The sequence below is a fragment of the Trichophyton verrucosum genome (genome assembly GCF_000151505.1).
Source record: "Trichophyton verrucosum HKI 0517 chromosome Unknown contig00692_1.f1.exp, whole genome shotgun sequence".
Lineage (NCBI taxonomy): Eukaryota > Fungi > Ascomycota > Eurotiomycetes > Onygenales > Arthrodermataceae > Trichophyton > Trichophyton verrucosum.
The window spans coordinates 50,724-69,192 of NW_003315278.1; the positions used below are offsets into that span (position 1 = coordinate 50,724).

The 18,469-nt window shown below is 47.7% G+C and overlaps 9 protein-coding genes across 9 annotated transcripts; 4 read left to right on the forward strand and 5 right to left on the reverse strand.

Moving 5' to 3' along the window:
- Positions 1-120: 120 nt before the first annotated feature.
- TRV_06302 (uncharacterized protein) lies at positions 121-1,005 on the reverse strand (the record flags this gene model as incomplete). The annotated part of the gene is made up of 2 exons (XM_003019627.1): positions 121-497; positions 627-1,005. 2 exons carry the CDS (start codon positions 1,003-1,005, stop codon positions 121-123), a joined length of 756 nt encoding a protein of 251 aa, XP_003019673.1.
- A 2,517-nt stretch (positions 1,006-3,522) lies between these two features.
- On the forward strand, positions 3,523-3,921 carry TRV_06303 (uncharacterized protein; the record flags this gene model as incomplete). The annotated part of the gene is made up of 1 exon (XM_003019628.1): positions 3,523-3,921. The coding sequence occupies one exon, from the start codon at positions 3,523-3,525 to the stop codon at positions 3,919-3,921; it is 399 nt and encodes a 132-aa protein (XP_003019674.1).
- Positions 3,922-5,226: 1,305 nt separating this feature from the next.
- Positions 5,227-5,860, reverse strand: TRV_06304 (uncharacterized protein; the record flags this gene model as incomplete). Its single annotated transcript, XM_003019629.1, has 2 exons — positions 5,227-5,577; positions 5,666-5,860. 2 exons carry the CDS (start codon positions 5,858-5,860, stop codon positions 5,227-5,229), a joined length of 546 nt encoding a protein of 181 aa, XP_003019675.1.
- A 1,708-nt stretch (positions 5,861-7,568) lies between these two features.
- Positions 7,569-7,781, forward strand: TRV_06305 (uncharacterized protein; the record flags this gene model as incomplete). Its single annotated transcript, XM_003019630.1, has 1 exon — positions 7,569-7,781. The coding sequence occupies one exon, from the start codon at positions 7,569-7,571 to the stop codon at positions 7,779-7,781; it is 213 nt and encodes a 70-aa protein (XP_003019676.1).
- Positions 7,782-8,037: 256 nt separating this feature from the next.
- On the forward strand, positions 8,038-9,434 carry TRV_06306 (GABA permease, putative; the record flags this gene model as incomplete). Its single annotated transcript, XM_003019631.1, has 3 exons — positions 8,038-8,633; positions 8,700-8,934; positions 9,000-9,434. The coding sequence occupies 3 exons, from the start codon at positions 8,038-8,040 to the stop codon at positions 9,432-9,434; spliced, it is 1,266 nt and encodes a 421-aa protein (XP_003019677.1).
- A 1,051-nt stretch (positions 9,435-10,485) lies between these two features.
- Positions 10,486-11,995, reverse strand: TRV_06307 (uncharacterized protein; the record flags this gene model as incomplete). Its single annotated transcript, XM_003019632.1, has 2 exons — positions 10,486-11,370; positions 11,429-11,995. 2 exons carry the CDS (start codon positions 11,993-11,995, stop codon positions 10,486-10,488), a joined length of 1,452 nt encoding a protein of 483 aa, XP_003019678.1.
- Positions 11,996-13,031: 1,036 nt separating this feature from the next.
- On the forward strand, positions 13,032-14,230 carry TRV_06308 (uncharacterized protein; the record flags this gene model as incomplete). The annotated part of the gene is made up of 2 exons (XM_003019633.1): positions 13,032-13,241; positions 13,325-14,230. The coding sequence occupies 2 exons, from the start codon at positions 13,032-13,034 to the stop codon at positions 14,228-14,230; spliced, it is 1,116 nt and encodes a 371-aa protein (XP_003019679.1).
- A 93-nt stretch (positions 14,231-14,323) lies between these two features.
- On the reverse strand, positions 14,324-15,871 carry TRV_06309 (uncharacterized protein; the record flags this gene model as incomplete). Its single annotated transcript, XM_003019634.1, has 6 exons — positions 14,324-14,732; positions 14,786-14,924; positions 15,063-15,230; positions 15,286-15,371; positions 15,432-15,676; positions 15,737-15,871. 6 exons carry the CDS (start codon positions 15,869-15,871, stop codon positions 14,324-14,326), a joined length of 1,182 nt encoding a protein of 393 aa, XP_003019680.1.
- A 1,282-nt stretch (positions 15,872-17,153) lies between these two features.
- On the reverse strand, positions 17,154-18,321 carry TRV_06310 (uncharacterized protein; the record flags this gene model as incomplete). Its single annotated transcript, XM_003019635.1, has 3 exons — positions 17,154-17,563; positions 17,669-17,725; positions 17,907-18,321. The coding sequence occupies 3 exons, from the start codon at positions 18,319-18,321 to the stop codon at positions 17,154-17,156; spliced, it is 882 nt and encodes a 293-aa protein (XP_003019681.1).
- Between the last annotated feature and the right edge of the window lie 148 nt (positions 18,322-18,469).

Genomic DNA, 18,469 nt, shown 5'->3' on the forward strand with positions numbered 1-18,469 from the left:
GTATTCATTTGGTTACTTGATATCGAGAGTCTCAATGCATAATCACCAAGGAATATCTATTGATTGTATGAAGGATATGAATAACAGTGGCCGAAATTATATACTAATAACCAAGTCATCTCATAAATCGTCTTCTTTTACCCGCGTGAACATGACGGCACCCCCTTCGACCACCCCCTTGAGAGGATTCCCTTCGCCGTCTGTAGCCCATCCTGCCAGCTCGGTAAATCCACATCTACGATAGAAGGTGTCTTTGCCCTTGGCTGCAAGCACGCTGGCTGCGATACCTTCTTCTCGCGCCCTGTCGACTCCCCAGGCCACCAGCTCACGACCATGACCAAGTCTCTGGTACTTTGGCCGCACAGCAAGGCAGTTCAGGGACCAGTTGGTCAGACGATGAGGAGGCGATGCATACAGGGCCCCTAGAGCCTTGATAAGTGCTTGCCGGACAGACTCTTCGGTGAGCTGAGGAGGTCTGGAAGCAGCTCGGTTGGGGGCTATCAAAGCCAGGAAAAAATTGTGATATATCGATATTAACGGTGATATCACGAGTCCTGCAAGCGGTAGAATAAGCTTCTAGTACGCTCTAGCTAGCTATTGGATCATAGCTTGATTCAAAGTCTTACTTGGATCCCATTTGCCAAGTGGCTTCCAGACGGACTCCCAGCCGGGTCCCATGCGATGCCACTGAGCAACGCCAGTTATAGTCTCTCTCGGGGGCCTGCTAGGCTCTTCTGCGCTTCTATCATCTTTTCGATCATCCAAGGATGCTTCATCCGCTTCCTCTGCCTCCTCGTCTTGTTCTATATAGCTCACGACGAAGACGTACGAGTAATTCCACCATTTCTCCCAGCACTTCCGCCGCCAATAGTTCAAATAATCGTTTGGATATTCTCGACGCAGCGGATGTAGGAGAGGGCCCATAACTTCCTCTTCATGGAAGCCCTCTGCAAGCGTCGAGGAGATTGCCTCCAGGTCTGAATACCTTGCGAGACGAATCGGCATTTTCCTGGGCGTCTCGACTTGCTAGCTTGTTAGTTACCAAAACTTACGGCTCTCTCGCAAGGCGTCCCTTAGTTATATACCTGGGTAACTGTCACGTTGGTGCTCGTATCGGAGGCAGAAGAATTTTTCGAGTCATGATTAGCCATCGGCTGGGCCGACTGGGATATTGAATAAAAATCATAATTAATTAACGACATGCAGGTTAACTGGTTAAGTGGATATTTGGATGGGGAACAAAATAACTAACTACAACTAGGACGCGAGGGAGCGGGGGTGTGAATATTGGAAGGAGAATCATTTACACGTCTAACTTCTATAGACCGACATTCCACCCGCGGAATCCTTTAGGGGGATGTTTTCTTGCCAGGGCTGCGTGGATTAGGTGTTATCAAATATTTGGGCCAAAATGGGGAAGCTCCTTGATTCGCTAACTAGTTAACTAGTTAGTTACGGAGTGAATCATTATATATCAAGGAACGCTCTGGATCTCATGTCTTGGTGATTTTTCTTGGTCTTTTCCCTTGTTTTCAGTGACAGTGGAAGGCAAATTGGAGACCCCACGAATAGAATTTCGACATGGACGGAAGTGGACAGCGTCTTATACACTGTGTAGGGAGCAAAGAAAATCAGGCCAGGTGAGCCGTTTTTTTAGACACTCTCGACTGTGATCCCGATTGTTGGGCTGAGTGGCTCGACCCATTCTAAAAGATTCGCTATTTCCTTTGAATCGTAGTTGTCCGTGATGTAACAAGGGAAAACGACCTTGTATTTCCCCGGTTCTAAAGCCGGTGGAAGACGTACGGGGTCACAAGCTATACTCTGCTTGGGGAAGAATAGCCGGACTGAGACAGAACCGTTGAGAAATCTATGAACTGGAAACTTTGCTGCTGGTGCGAGCGGTCAAGGAACCCAGCAAAGTCCACGGACTGAGCTTTCCTGCGGACGATAGCGGCAGCATCCGCTAGCTTCGCCGTGAGCGTGCGGCATGTTGCAAAATACTGTGACGTATTGAATGCTGTCTTATTATCAAACTGCTGAGCCAAAAAGGGGAGATCCCTGGCTGGCGGCAGAAAGAGTTGTTATATCACGGGCACTCACACTCACCTTCCGAAACCGTCGCCAAAACTTCAAAAGTGCCGGTAGTAGATGAAGGTAGAAGGTGTGCAGATCCAGCATGACAACTGTCAAGAATGCAGACAACGTCAAGCGGTACAGACGAAGTAAAAGATAAGTTCGAAACAGAGTCTGCAACGTAATTGAATCGGAAAAAAGTTTTGCTTTTGAGTGTGGCTTTGAATATCAGCCCCATAGTATCATCACTGACACCATGGCCGGCGTGATGTATCAGAACAAGGCACCTCTCGGGAGAGTCAGGAGAATGCAGTATTTTGGTAAATGCCCTGACGTTGAATGAGACACAGTTGTACAGCGGCTTTTATTTCATCAACACCTGTAGAATCGGCCATTCTGACATCATAACACCTATTATTGGGGGTTACAGTATGGTGGAAAGTATTCAATATATGTGTATAGTATGATGCAGGACAGATGCTGATACTATAAAAGAGAAAGTACGTGCCGGGGACAGCACCTCGGCCACAGGTATACCTGAGAAGTGGAGACAATTATTGCTGGGGAGACACAACCAAAATGCAGACGCCCTGATGGGTAAAAACCTGTAGTTGGTTAATAGGTAGATAGAAGAGCAGCGAGGACTGAGGCTTGGGTGTCAGCTTGACGGATATCTCGGTAAAACTAAGAGAGAGAGAGATAAAGAAGTGAAAACCGAGAGGAGGCGATTTTTATATTGCACAGAGTGAAGATATTGCCACTTTGGGAAGGGGGCCTGGATATCCCCGCTTTGGGACTAGCGCAATGATCAACGCCAAGCATCTCGGCTATGGCGTTTATTCAACCAGTGCCAGAATTAAATCTGTATTAGTCATTGGATTTGGCTTCATGTATTCCGTAATCGAGAGCCAATATCATCATCCGCCAAGTATTAAAGTTCGTTAGCGCCTCCAAGTTAAGCGCGAGTTTATATACTGGGCGGTAATGACGAGGTCAAGCTCTTAGGTATGTGAATGATATTTCTGGCGTCCATGAAAAAAACTTGAGTTTACCAGTTAGTTGCTCTAAATATCAAGATACCAGTTTGGGATGAAGATTGAATTTCAAGCATAATAAGACCGGAGGTACTAAAAGTCATAGCAAGTAGCAAAACAACCCGGTGAAGACTATGACCGAAGGTTTTAGAATAATTTCAATTCTCAGGGTGTTAAGTACGATAGACTGTACTTAGGTATCTGTTCGCGAATGGCATACGACATTTGAATTATACATTGTTCGTGCCCAGGAATCCATGTATGAGAATATCAGTCTTGTTCTTGTACTGGAGGAGTGTCTATCTGATTGCCACGTCCAGCGGACCAGGAACTTCCCGTCTAAACACGAGGGGCGGCTTCAAGTCTCTCCATTGCCGAAGGTTCCAAAGCTCCTCTATCAATAAGTGACTGGATGAACTGTCTTGCCCAGCTCTGGCAATTCTCACCCTGTGGTGATGAATGTCAGCTCCGCCTTAAGAAGAGAGAAGAGAATACAGAGCTAATTTCTTTGTCTATAGCTCAGACGTACCGCGAAGGGATCAAGGGGAGTGGAGCTTATCCCAGGTGGAGGAACGCCTTGCGCTACGCCAGCGAGCTGAGATTTCCAGCTGTCATCCAGACTCCCAAGAAAGACACAGGAATGTTTCTTGAACTCCTTGCTCAAATCAAACTCCTCCTTGACTTCGAGATTATAGCCATGAAACGGACTACCGATAGCTTGAAACTCTTGCCCGACCTTGCCATTTTCGACTGTGGTTATCAGCACAGCCCAGTGCGCAGGGGTTTTAACGCTCTCTGGGAAAACAACTAAGTAGACGTAAAGTGTCATTTTTTGGACTCGTAGAATTTGAATCTTAGCTGATGGTTTTTGGCGGGGTCGTAAGCCGGAAGTCCGAGTTTTGTAATCCGAGTTTTGTAATCCGAGTTTTGTAATCTGCATGCTTACTGGGCAGTCAGTGAGTTAGTTACCCCTGGGCATCCTGGTTAAATGCTTTGCTGGGCTGGGCGGATAGTCGGAAATATCAGCCAGCATCCAAGCGCTTCAATCAGGGGTATAGAACTATACTTGCGCCTTGTTATATCGCTACGATGTTCCACCTGGCTGGAAAAGACTGATAAGTTAATCTGATATCATTTAAGGAGACCCCTGCGCCCTGCGATTCGTAACTTCGTCTATTTAGATAAACATCGTGATAAAATACAGCGATAAAGCGATAGAAAAAAAGGTCGAGAAAACAACGCCGGGTATAAACTCATGAGATGCAAGGGGGTTTATATGCGTGCATGGTTTAATGCAGAAACTAGGACACTTATAGACAGGGGGGATATGAGGCTTTCTACCCTAGTCATGTCGAACACTATACCGCAAATCTCGTCGTATTATCATATCATGACTGTGTATGCTCAACACCGACTGGTTTCCCTGAGAACTCAACGAGTGACCATCGTTATCACCATGGCCCGAGTTAATCTCTAGGCTGTTAACAGCGCTTCGAACGTAGGCTCGATATTCATACTTCTCAGGTCGGAGAAAGCCACACTTACTTGATTCGCTTGGAGCCGGGCCTGTCTGTTTGTCGCCATCAGGAACGCTCTTCAAAGATGATAGCTGCACGCTCTTGGAGCCTTCGGCATCTCGTGATGAGCCGTATGGCTCTGACACGTATCCAAGCGTTATGCCCATGCCGGTGTGAAACTTGAGTAGATATCCGCCGAGATTGGGGATGGTACAAGATACAAGAGAGTAACAAAGCTCAATTTGTTGGTAGACGAGGGGCGCTACAATGCTGACGCTGGGTTTGGATCTTCTGGAGAACGTCGTTATCCGTTCAACATGGAGAAGTGCGAAAACAATAATCCTGGCATAACGGCGAGTTAGCGTAGAGTTACACATCCGCACATTAGGAGAAGTACACATACGGCAGCCTAGGTATAAAAGCCATCAATACACGGGCTTTCCGTGAAGCACTCATTTGAATTCCCCAGATGACTGATATTGCCACTCCAAAAATAACCAATTCGGTGAATGCGTCTAGTATACCTATAATCTGCCACCTTAGAACCTGTTTAAATGGGAGTTAGAACCCTCCGTATTTGCCAGACAGGTTAATTGTATCTAGGCGACACTCACTATACCCTTGCAAGCACCGTGAATAAAAGCCATCATTCCGGTAGGGGAACAATTGATCAATGCTCCAAGCATCGAACCAACGCCCCAGAGTATGCTCAATAGCAGTACCGCATCACATGTCATGATATGTGACCTCATATCTGGGCTGAATAAACGGCGTATCAATAAGATGAGTGATACTTTTGCAAGTAGCAGTCCAAGGAGAAAGAAGACCTCGCTGAGGGCCAGAGATCGTCCGATTCTTCGAATATGAACCATGCCAAAGCTCTCATCATTTTTCCCCAGCCCGTCAGACAAACCAAAGAAGATAGATATATATTGTGCTTCAGCAATCAGCTGAGACAAAAACGGTGTTAGTATATGGTTCATGGTTACTTAGAGGCATTGTTGTATAGCAGAAAATATAACCAGGTGGCTGTCTTACCGTGGCAAAGAGTGCTATCAGATCATCAAGGCCATAAAATTCCCGTTTGACGTAGGCTCGTAGCCCCATGCTGAGGACAACATAGATGGCACAGATAATTGAAGCAACCCAAAGTATACCGCCATGATCGTCAGGCGTCACAGTGGTGAATCGGTCCCCTCCTGTAAAGAGTTGGAGGTCTACATGACCGGACATCTCGGGGACTTCTTCAATCGCAACAAAGTGATATTCACAGACACCCGGCAATGCGCAAGTATCAAGCGACTAAGCACAGCTCATGTAGCTATCGATGTTTGGACAGCCTTCTTTGATTGCTTGAAGAATAATGTTCAGGGAATCTGGATATACGGCGCATAATGTAGAGGATTCTTCCGTTATGAGAAGGAAGCAGAATCGATGGATCTGGGAGCGGAACGTAACCCTCTCCACCCCCTGTACTCCGTAGTTAACGGCGAGCAGGAGAAATCAAGAAGCTTTTAAAATCTCCACTGGAGACAAAAAAAAAAAAAAAATTGACTTTTTGCGGAAACTGATGCTTGTCCAGGCCATATTATGTTGACACGGGGTTGCAGAGAGAAGGGTGTCATATGTGACAGAGGAAACAGCTCTCCGTCCTGTATTCTCCATATGAAAGATCTTCGTCTCCAGCGTCTTGGCCAGCGTGTTTATCCACCTTGCGGATAGCTATTCTGAAGGACCAACTGCCCAACGAAGAATTGGCAGATTTTCCACCAATAAGGGCTTTTGATCCCTGGTCATGACGGATGAGCACAATATGTACAAATCATGACCTAGGTAATTCCCGCGTGGTTAATTACCCATAAATCATTCCACCCAACGGTGAGCACCCACCCACTATTGGTTAACTTATGTGAGACTTGACATTATTAGGATCCTCCCTCCCAGAGCTTCCGCCTGGCCAAGCTGCAGGCAGGATTGCCCTTTGCTTACCAACATCTCCGCCGTCTTGCTGTTGTTTTGCCGCCGTGTGCTGTCGTCCGGATAACAAAATGGCGCCCAGGGCGTGGGAAAGCTCTGGCGTCTCCCGTACCCTTAAAAGGCTGCGGTCGCCGGGGAGAACGGACCGGAATTTGGCCTTACGAAAGAGCCAACGGGTGGGGCGCCTCCGTCGAGTCTCCCATCGTATAATTGGATAGAGTCCCTGCAACTCTTTGCTGTCTTGGGGCGGAAAACAGGGGGATGCCCAGCCGACCCAGCTTCACCCTTATTCCCAGCGAAAAGAAGGGGTCGGTATTTTCCTCCCGAAGCTTGCAAACAACGCTAGGGCTGGGCTAGAACGGAACGAGAGCAAGCTCCCGTCGTGTCTCGTGTCTGCACGGCGGCCCTCTGGCTGACTAGGCAAAATTTTTCTTGTCAGGCTTGCTTCGCTGTAGGTCGGAAGTATGCCTTGGTCAGTCGAAACGATTCATGAACGTTCTGGCATGCATGTAACCATGCAACGCCGGCGCGACGGTACGAAGCAAGCTGGAACTATCACTGAGGACTGGCGAATGGATAGCTTCGGGGTGAACGAGGGGCCTTGTTCAACTCATGGGAAATTTACTTACGCTGGCCCCCCCATAGCATGAACCCAACTTGGTAGGTCAGTCCCCGAATACCTTGGGCTCCCGGTCGCTGCAATCCAGGGTGCAACTGTCCTGTTCGCGATATATATCACTATCAATTTCACATCCCGTGTGTTTGTGAGCTTCTTGCGATCTTCTCCATCTCTTCTAAACCTCAGACGTTTGGGTTTTCGAACGATCGGCAGACGCAGGTTGATTGAAGGAGCCGCTCCGATTCAGGCTTTATTTGCGCCGCCGGTGGTTTATATATACGCAACTCCTCTACGAATCAAGGCAGCAGAAGGTGGTGGCCGATAGGTGGGAACTTGGGTTTCATCATGGGCAGAACATCTGACACAGAGGTTAATGATGCCAGATCTGATGTGCCTGGGGATACCTTCATCAGCCTGCGAGATGGCACCGCAAACGATGTGCAGGATATGCAGCGGATGGGCAAGCAGCAGCAACTCCAAGTGAGTGAACAGTCCAATGGGTTGAAGCGCAGCATGTCGTACCCAGCATGGAATGCCCTTACTCAGATTGTCTTCTAATGTGACCATCTTGCTGCAATATAGCGTAATTTTGGCTTTCTATCTATATTTGGCTTCTCCATGATCCTGATGAGCACATGGGAGAGTACTCTTGGGTGAGTATTCTAAAGACTCACACCTGACGGACCGCTTTATTATCTACCAGTACTGACAAGGTCGCAGGACCGCAGCTTTTGGCCTTGGAAATGGAGGAACAGCCGGGTTGATCTATGTTTATCTTGGGACCGTCGTTGGTTTTTCGCTGGTGATCGCATCGATGGCTGAGATGGCTTCCATGGCGCCAACTGCTGGTGGCCAGTACCACTGGATTTCAGAGTTTGCGCCCCGAAGTTCTCAGAGATTTCTCTCCTATATCATCGGCTGGTTGTGTGTGCTTGGATGGCAAGCTGGTACAGCGTCCTCCTGCTTCCTAGCCGGGACTGAGATCCAGGGACTAGTTATCCTCAACTATGACAACTATGAACCCCAGCAGTGGCACGGAACCTTGATGGCAATGGCTGTCATTGCGCTTTGCGCCCTTTTTAACACGATCCTTGCGAAGCGACTCCCGGTAGTCGAAGGTGTCGTTCTTATCCTTCACGTTGCCGGCTTCTTTGCAATTTTGATCCCACTGTGGATTCTTGCCCCACGGTCTTCCTCGAAGGATGTATGGACAAAAGTCGAGGATGCGCAAGGATGGGGGAGCAAAGGACTGGCCAGTCTGGTTGGAATAATCACGCCCGTCGTGTCACTCCTGGGAGCTGATGCTGCAACTCACATGTCTGAGGAGTTGAAGAATGCATCGAAAACGCTACCTAGGGCGATGCTCGCAACCGCCTTGTTTAATGGTTCTCTAGGTATCATCATGGTGATGTAAGTTGTTTGCTTGGTTGCACTTAATACTGGTTTATAATTTCAAGGGCTGACAGTCAGTTATAGCACTTTCTGCTATACAATCGGTGATGTTGAGAGCGTCCTTGCAACACCAACGGGATACCCCTTCATCCAAGTATTTTATAATGCCACCATGTCTAAGCCAGGCGCCACTGCTATGACAGCAATCATGACTTCGCTGTCCATCTTCTGTGGCATGACGAACATGGCTACTGCTTCAAGACAGCTCTTTGCATTTGCCCGAGATAATGGCCTTCCTTTCGGCAAATTCTTCCAAACGGTACGACGTTTTCAAAAAGCCTTTTGCCTGGGTCATAAGAAAGTTACTGACTCTGAAATCCATAGGTCCCAATTGGGTGGGATATTCCACTCAATGCCATCATTTTCACTGTCATAGTGAGTTCGCTGCTCTCTCTTATCAACGTCGGTAGTACGATTGCGTTCAACCAAATCACCTCCCTTGGTCTTTGTGCGCTGCTATCCAGTTACATTGTTTCCATCTCATGTATGGCTCTCAAGAGGATACGCGGCGAAAAATTGCTTCCCTCGCATTTCCGCATGGGTTCTCTTGGCCTACCCATTAACCTGCTCTCCATTGCCTTCCTGGTGCTGGCATATGTTTTCTGCTTCTTCCCGCCATCGCCAAAGCCGGCGCTAGATGGGATGAACTGGAGTGTCGTTATTTACTTTGGAGTGTTGTTGTTTAGTCTGATATACTTTGCCTTCCAAGGGAGACATAAGTATGTTGGGCCCGTGGAGTATGTGAGAAAGAGCACCTGACCTAGCTCTGGTATATTTTCATATTCGTTTTTGGGCGGCATTTTCGTATAAAATAGCTTTGTTAATGTGTATTTCAACGTTCTCGACGTTATATTTTTCAGTCCAGAGACCATCATCTCGACAACTTGATTGTATAACTGTATTCAAACCTGATTGCAGAGATTTGAGAAGAAGCCTAGATTGACTATGATGGAACAGTTAGTCTATAACTTCATTTACTTACCTGCTTTAGTTTTCACACTTGCTCTCAGCTGGGATAGCCGGAACAATTCCCAAGGAAAATGCATGAAAGCAGACTTCGAAACGTATTAACCTGCGATGATGACTTCAGATGGTGTTTCTCATCAGTTATCCGTTTGCAGAACTTTGATCGGCCATAGGTGCTTGCCATATCAAGAGCCAAGCAACCATACGTGCGAAGCCAAAATGGGGGTGATAAAGCTGTGTGAACGTTGGTAGGCAATAGTTTTACCAGCCACAGCTGTATTGTCCTGATTTAAGGGCAAGGTCGGGAAATAGATGGCTGTATATGATGGATGTGCAAGTGTTACGGTAGGTCATTCATAGATAGGGCGTAATTTAGTGTCCAATGTGAGAAGGGAGGCAAGGTGGGCAATTATGAGTCGGGCTAGGAAGGATAACATGATGAAGGCAGATAGATCCTGATTTGTTTTTAAGGCGGCACGATGAGCAATTTCATAACAAGTAGCGGGATAGAAATACACCAGTGAAGGAATTACATCCAGGGAACCCGTGATAGTAGAGAGGAATGACACAAAAACGAATGTCAAAAATAGGAAGCATAGGAAGTAGAAAATTTCGAGTTAAAAATACTTCGGTAAAAAAAAAAAGAATAAGAGGATTGAGGAAGTATGTTTTTTGTTAAAGGAAATCAAGGACTTGGCCAGAGGACATTAAGCGCCCGAAATACTATGGTTGCAAAACAAAAAAGGGATCACGTAGTTTCATACCAAATTAGACTCGGTGTTTTTCACTCTCTATAAGGTGAAGTGGTTAGCATACTGTTCGTGTATTAGACGTGAGAAGTCAACTAACCAAGTCGTGAATAGAGCATGTACAACGCCATTTGGTTGCACTCCTGAGTACCAGTTATAGTGACCAATCGCTCATTGCTGTTATCTTGGGGCTCGTTGATCTTGATAACGCTGCCACTGAGGTGTCGAATCTCGTTGATTTTTGCTCCTCCCTTCCCAATAATTGCGCCTACCATGTCATTGGGTATGTAGATCTGCTGGGTGAGAGGTTGACCAGGAACGGCTGCACCCATTGGTGGGCCATTTGGAGGGACATGGCCGCCATGCAAAGGCTGAGGAGCGCCATATGGAGCGGGCTGATGAGGTCCAGCTCCGGTATATCCCGTCCGTGGAGAGGCACCGTAGTGAAGACTCGGCTGTGGAGCATGGGGGTGAGGAGCAGGCTGCTGCATATATGGAACACCATATCCTCCAGGGGCAGCACGGTTGGCTTGAGGATTGTTCCGGCGTAGGCTGTCCGGATGTCCGTACTGTCCTCCAGCTGGCTGCGGAACGTATGGCACGACCTGCATACCACCAGGGACGACACCAGCAGGGCCACCACTTCGGGTGGCATAAGCAGATGCAGCAGGGCCGCCAAATCTCTCAGTCAACTGCTCAACCAATGTGACAGCAACGTAGTAGGTTGCAATGTGCACAGCGTCAGCAACACCAAGAATAACAAGTGATCGCTCGGTAGAGAGGGGGAGGCAAGAGTCCGAAGCATTGAGACGAGCACCAGATGCCTCCTGGATCTCGCGGATGCGAACACCCGATTTGCCAATGATAGAGCCAATGAGAATATGAGGGATGAGAAGACGGAGAGGGTAGGTCTTGGACTGGGCAGTTGAGGGTGCTTCAAGTGGCTCATTGTTTAGGGTACGAATAATCAAACCAAAAGCCTGTAAATAGTTAGAACAAGAAACGTTACCAATTATATAAAGTCATATGTGACCATACCTTTGCAACTGCATCTTGCATGCCACTAACGGTCAGGATTCTCTCCACTGCTCCGCGAGAGTAGTCGCTAACGGTACACTTGGCGCCAGATAGACGTCTAATCTGGGAGACATTTTCTCCACCTTTACCAATAACGGTAGCAGCCTCAGCACTGGAGATGACGGCTCTGATGTGTACCCAGCCAGTTTCGTCCTGGGCAGGTTGGCTGGTAGTTGGAGGGTTCGACGTGGCACGGTCGTTGTGGGAAGCTGTGGATTGAATTGGCTGCGTCTCCAGGGCAGGAGCAGGAGCGGTTTTGCCATTGTTAGGGGCATCAGGGACTAGCAAATCACCTTGACCATCCTTGACGCCGTTTTCACCGCCAGCACCATTTTCGGTGCCGTTCACACTCTTTTCATTGGTAGGCTTATCACCTTCCTGGGACTTCGATTCATCGCCCTCAGCCTTTACGACCTTATCCAGAGCTTGACGCTTGGCCTCTGGCTGGTCATTAGGCCCGGAAGGTGAAGATGGGTCCTCGAGGGGTCGTTTAGTTGACGGACCGGCTGAAGTTGGCGAGGCAGACATGGCTGAAAAGCGCGTTTAGAGGTATTTAGTGGTTGATTGCGACCTTTTTTTGGCTTCTTTTCTGTCGTTTCTTGCGGTAATCGATCACCTACGTTTGAGAGAAGAGGAAGACTGAGAAAAAAAAAAACAAGGTAGAAGCCGGAGTGAAGCTGAAACTTTCTTTAGATTCTTTCTTTCTTTCCTTTCTCTTGTCAAATCGGTCTTTTCTTATGTACACCAGGAGTTCCCAAGGAAAACTTGCTGGTGCAGTGGTCGGACTGAGAGAAAGGTGATGGGAGGTGTGGTGTTGTTGAGAGCGGAATTGGTGTAGATAGATATTGTGAGGGTGCAGGGCGTGTTGATTTGTGTAAGATTCGAGCGGTTGACTGGTGGATAAGGATGCGAGAGTAAGGCTGATATGTAATTTCTTTTTTTTTTTTTTTTTTTTTCCCGAGCCCAGAAGCTCTGAAAGAAGGACAGTGGTGTTTGTGGGAGAGATTAGGAGGTGTGGTGATTTGTAGTTGAGCAGACGGGTTTAACGAGAACGTCACCACTCAGCGAGCAGGAAAACAAAGGATAATTGACGGCTGTGCCTGAAAACGCAAGTGAATAAAAGGCGAAGGGCCAGAAAACGAAACTTCTAGTTTGTTTGCCCAAGTATGGATCGAAGCTGCTGAGACGCGGACGGGTGGGTTTCGGACGTGACGGTTGCGCGCAGGACACCAAACAAAGGAGCTTGGCGAGAAAAGGGCCGCCGAAAAGTGTCGACTCAACGGCGAGAACCTAGCAAGACAACGCCAGAGAGCTCGCTCTTCGTTTGGCGATGCGAAAGTGCTGACGCTGGAGATGAAGTCGAGGTTGAAGCTCGCAAAGTCGAGAGTTGAGGTTGAAAAAAAAGAAGTTAGGGGGATCCGCGCTAGGCCCCTTTGGGACATCCGGGGTAGTCACGTGAATCAACATTACAGCAGGCCAAAAAAAGAACGAGCAGGAAAGGAAGAGCGCAGACAAGCAGACGAGAAGCAGACGAGAAGCAGACAATAAGACAAGGCGGGACAGGATGGTGGCTGGAGAGGTGGTTGAGAGGATACGGGCTTACCAGGAGTCGTGCCGGGATATCGAGAAAGAGCGTGAAAAAGACGCGTTGACAGCCGCTGACTACGAAGAATACAACAAGCAGATAGACAAGACACTGCGCGGCCTACGCGAGCAGGTCCAGCGACAGGAGTCTGCTTTGAGAGAGGTATGCCATATGTGTTTGGCCGACACGGTATGTTTGGACCTGTCTAACCAGTGATTTTATAGCTGCGTGCGTCTACAAATCCTCTGGAGTTACCGCGTCCACACTTACAGCCACACGAACGACTGTCACAGACACGCAGGGCTATCCAGGCATACAAGTCGCTCTTATCCGATGGAGAGCCCCAGCTTCCGGCCCCGGACTCTCCATTGAATGGTCTCTTGGCTATTCGGGAAGCTCGTCGATTGGTTCAAGAATTCAAGCACACCATTCCTTCAACGGCAGAACAGCTTGTCCGTGATCGTGAGAGACTAAAAGCTGAAGAAGCCGATCTACAAGACGCCAATGCAATAACTACTGAACTCCAACGGAGAATACGTGATATTCGCCAGAACAGACGAGACGATAATGATACTGGACGGAAGAAATCAAGACAAGACTTGAACCGAGCTGCAAAAGAACAGATCAGGGAACACCAAAGAAAAGGCGTTGAGATAGATGAGAAAACTGCAGAGCTGCAGAACGCGTTAAAGGAGTTCATTGAGGAACATCTTGCACCGATGCTTGCAGCAGAGGATGTTGGTGGGCCGGTTGTTGGTGATCAGGTCGAGGTATCTGATTCGACTCTTGAAGCTGGATATACAACAAGAGGCAAAGAACGAAAAGCCTCCAGGGTTAGCAGTGGACAAAGTACTGGTAATAAGAAGCAGCAGCAACGCATAGATGAGCTAATTCATCGTGGCAAAAGAGGAGGTCCGCCTAGTGGGCGCGATGGAGAGGATGGGGACGACAATGAGAAAGATGGTGCTAGAGTCAATAACCCAAGGGAAGCTGCTGCGCAAGAAATGCAGTCTCTTCTAGATTCGCTGCTGAGCATAGCGACTACGTCATCGTACGTCGAACTAGACCAAGACTCCGCGGCTTCAAGGTTCCTAGTTAAGGCCAAGATCGCACAGTTCCACCCGCGGGATTCACAGAAGTTGCGACTGATCGATGTTGCAAGAGAAATAGCAGACTAGAAGACGCATTTATATCTACTCTATAGATGTGTTTTTGTCTACGGCACATGTCCAAGACACCGCATATAATTTCCCCACACAAATTTAATACTTCTAGTCAATCGTATCATCACGAAGAGCAAACAGCTGCGCAATAAGTTCAGCGGAATTCGAACGCAGTCCGTTGTGGTACATTGTGTTGGTGATGAACTGTTTGCAATTGCCAATAGTGGCAGCTGTTTCGTTGGCATAGCTGAAGTGCACGTACATATCCTCGACATATGTGGCGGAGTATACTGGCACCTCGTTGCGCGCGAGCTTTTCCTTATCATACAACTGAGGCCAGTCATTGTAGGAAGCAAGAATATCGGCTACCTCTTTGAGCTGGCCAAGCTCAGTGGACGACTCAAACCAGTGTTTGTATACCATCTCCCCAGTGAAGTAGATGCCATCAGGGTTGTGAGCGCCTCGGAACCCAGCGAACTTGGGTAATAATCTTTCGGCCGCCCAGTTTGATGCCTCCCTATGGTATTACGTTAGATTCTGATATTCACTCGATCATGAGAGACGTCTTACCCTTGGCAGTAGATAGATTCATGCATTATGGCATATAGAATGCCGTTATCTGCACTCGTGTCGTTCTCGATGAGTGATAGAGTAGGACGTGTAAGGAAGCCAAAAGTATCCAGTTCATTAATGCATTTCAAAATAATGCCTGACATTCCGACATTGTTAGTCAGTGAATAAGTATAGTGTAGTTACTGAAGGTATCATACTATGAACTAAACCGATGCCCCCTATACGCATATGTTAGTCATGGGTAAAGAGAAGCCACTGGTGAAGTGTGGCGTACCTTTCATTCCAAAATGAATTCCTAGCTGGAGGAAGCGTTCTGGAGTTAACGATGAGCCATCAGGGAGCTTAACATTGTGGGTTTGGAGATGCTTGAGTATAATCCGCACTCGATCTTCGTCTTCGGGGAAAGTAGAATAGTACACTTTATTCCGGGACTGGACCTTGTCTGTAGATGTCAGCTGTATACTGAACTAAAGATAGCCCAATCTATGTTAACTTACCGTAAGTCCTCTCGTACACAGGATCAGGCTTTGACACAAGAGGCGGTAATCCACCAGTTGTGAAGACCTCTTTAAGTCCCTCAGGGCTAAATGATGAAGGTTACATTTGTACGACAACCTGTAGATTTGAAAGAGTAGTTACTTACTACTTAGAAAGATACGTAATGGCACAGAATCCTCCAAAACTCTGGCCAAGAACGCTCCATTTCTGCCTATCTGGGGGGTGATAAGCAGTCAATAGTTTACGCACTGCCTCACAGTCTCGCACAATATTATCGGCACGGAATAGCCTAAGATATTCGGCCTGCTTTACTGCGTTTCCCTGAAGAGCAAGCGTCGCAGCAGTGATAGGGGTTGAAAGCCCTGTTCCTCGCTGGTCAAGGAGAAGGATCTAATCAAAATAATTCAACGATGTGTTCTACAGTTACTCATCCCGATTCTGGAGACTCACCTGGTACCCTCGATCCAGCAATGGGCCAACCCAGCCTACCTCCTGGGGCTGTGGGCAAGCTCCTCCTGGTCCACCCTGCAGGAAGACAATCCAGGGCAGCTGTCTGTCTTTATCCTCGATAGTGGACCCTGGCATTCGCCGCTGCACGCTCCTGGCGAACAACCGGAGCGATGTGGAAGATGGGTTTGAGTAGTCCAAAGGGACATCAAAAAGAAGCTCAGCTACGCTCAGTCTTCCTATGGTAGGCGTTAGTAAATATGCAATAGTAGATTGCGTTGAGATACTCGGTTAACTATGCATGATGTGACTCAAAATTAGCTGCACTAACCTGGTACATTTTGCCCCCAGTACCGGCTCAACAGTTTTGCTGCTTGCATGTCTTCTACCATAGTATATTTAGATGGTGACCTGCAGCTGGTTGACCTGTGTTACTTGACAAGCAGGAGACGAACAATCAGTCTTAGCTTTGGTGGTTCGATCGGTGTTGTTGAATGCTTGATACCCGTCGTCCGTCTCTTTAGGCTTTGGGAGCGTCTGCTTGGCGCTAAATCGGCTATTTCCCCTCACTAGTTAACTCGATAGTTACTTTCATGGTTTTATTGACAGGAGGAGGTACGGAGTAATATTAAACAATTAATATATGTTATTAAGCCGCATATATATCGATTGATAGGTGCTAGCTACAACTAAGTCGACTATTAAGGCCGGGAAGCGAGTTAGAAGGTGTTATCTGTCTCCGCTTCCTCCCACTTGGTTGGACCCTTGAAACTCAACGGTATATATAGCCCGTATTGTTCAACAATATATATATATATATATTATCAACGATCCCAGGGATTCCAGGTTTAATTCATCTCGATTTTGCATCCAAGAGATCTCATGGGGTTTGGCCGCTTTACTTCCCCTTTACATGATCAAGGTATCAAGGGAAGTTCCTAAGGTTAATGAAATAATGACCCAGGGATGGGGAGAAGATGGGAGACAATAGCTCTACTAATTCTCCACCTCTGTCCTATATGGAAATCCTAACATGGGACGTATCGTTCTCTATCAACATACGATCCTTTATGTAATTTCCATCTGTTAGAGCTGGATATTGTTGGCTTCATCATAGAAGAATCAGCGTCATGGAACGCGGCTGCTGACTAAAACCCACCACTTCACGTGACAATAACGGGATAATATTAATCCGGTATCGATACTGGAAGCACGGGCCACATCGTCCCTTTTTTTGTGACGACGAAAATTACAAACAAACCAGGAGGACATGAAGTGTTTTCTTCTGAACTTGCATCGATATCACTACGACACGCTATACGACACGATATATTTGGCCTATTTTGCTGCTCTCACTTTCTCGGATGTACAGGAAGCTGCCTCACAATTCCCTCTTTTGTGCATCTTTGGTCCAGCAAGCCTAATGCGTCATCCCAGCGGGTTTTGTTGCGGTAGCCACGATGGCAACCCAATTCATGGGAATGAGCCTATCAACACCATACGTTGATGTGAAGTAGTCCGAAACTGCTGATGCAAAACGAGGCCCGTACTTCTCCCTTTGCTGCTCGTTCCAGAACCTGGCCGGTATATGTGACATAATTGAACCCAATGCTGGCATGATCTCCGATTGGTTGCTTGTTGCCATGGTCATTTGCACGAGTCGTACTTGGATATCTTCGAGCCTCCGTTTCTGCAACTGATCTTCAACCCAAGTGGGGTCATGCCATTCATCGCCGCTGCCGAGTGACATTAGAAATTTATCGGACGTGGGCTGTGGGAGGTCAGGGGCCATGGTAGCAATGACAGCATTGATATCATCGCTCCATCCGGCTATTGAAAGGACATGGGGTCAGCAGGCAAATTTGGGAGTCATCAACTGCCGCAGATATAGCTTGGCGGGCTAGCGTTAGGTGTCAGGTCCTAGGGCATACGTACTCTTTTTCCAGGTGGTGAATGCGAGTGTTCCACCCGGCCTTAGAATCCGGAGGCACTCTATATACTAGGTTATCAGTTGATGGCTATTCCTGGTATACAAAGTCTGGCTACAAGGATTGAAAAGGCCTCACCGTCTAGGCTCTCCTGGGGCTTTGGCACACCCATTATTGCTGAAGGGCTCAAAACGTCAGCAAACTGATTACCTTTGTCAAGGAGATATTTTCCGTATAAAACTAACCAAAAGCAGCAAACACATGAGTGTAACTGTTAGCCGGCAACCCGGTCTCCTGCATATCCACGACTGCAGCGTCGGTGTTTTCCCATCCTTCAGCTTCTATCTTTTCCTTGACCACATTGATCATTGCCTCAGACAGGTCTGCACATGTCAACGTCCACTTGCACCCGGTCTTCCAATCAGGAAGCATCTCATGCAGAACGGCCGAGACTGCCCCTGTCCCGCAAGCATTGTCCAGTATAGACAGTGGTTCCCCCTCATTCCGAATGGATAAGACACCTGATTGCTCGACCAACGACCTAGCAAAAGCAATGGTCACCTTTTCCGCAGAGCGGTAGCCCTCCACGACTTCTGGATCTTTCCATATGGCTTCGGAGCACTGTTTCGGCTTGGAGGTGGTAAGAGCGTCAGGCCCCATGCTTGGGAATGATTGTGATATGGCTAAGGGCAGTATCAACACGAACTTGAGATAGAAAGTGTAGGTGAATGTATGCTGATAGCTGAGGCTATAACATGAGGAGTGGGGAAGTGATACAAACACGATATATTGTCACCCGAACAACAGG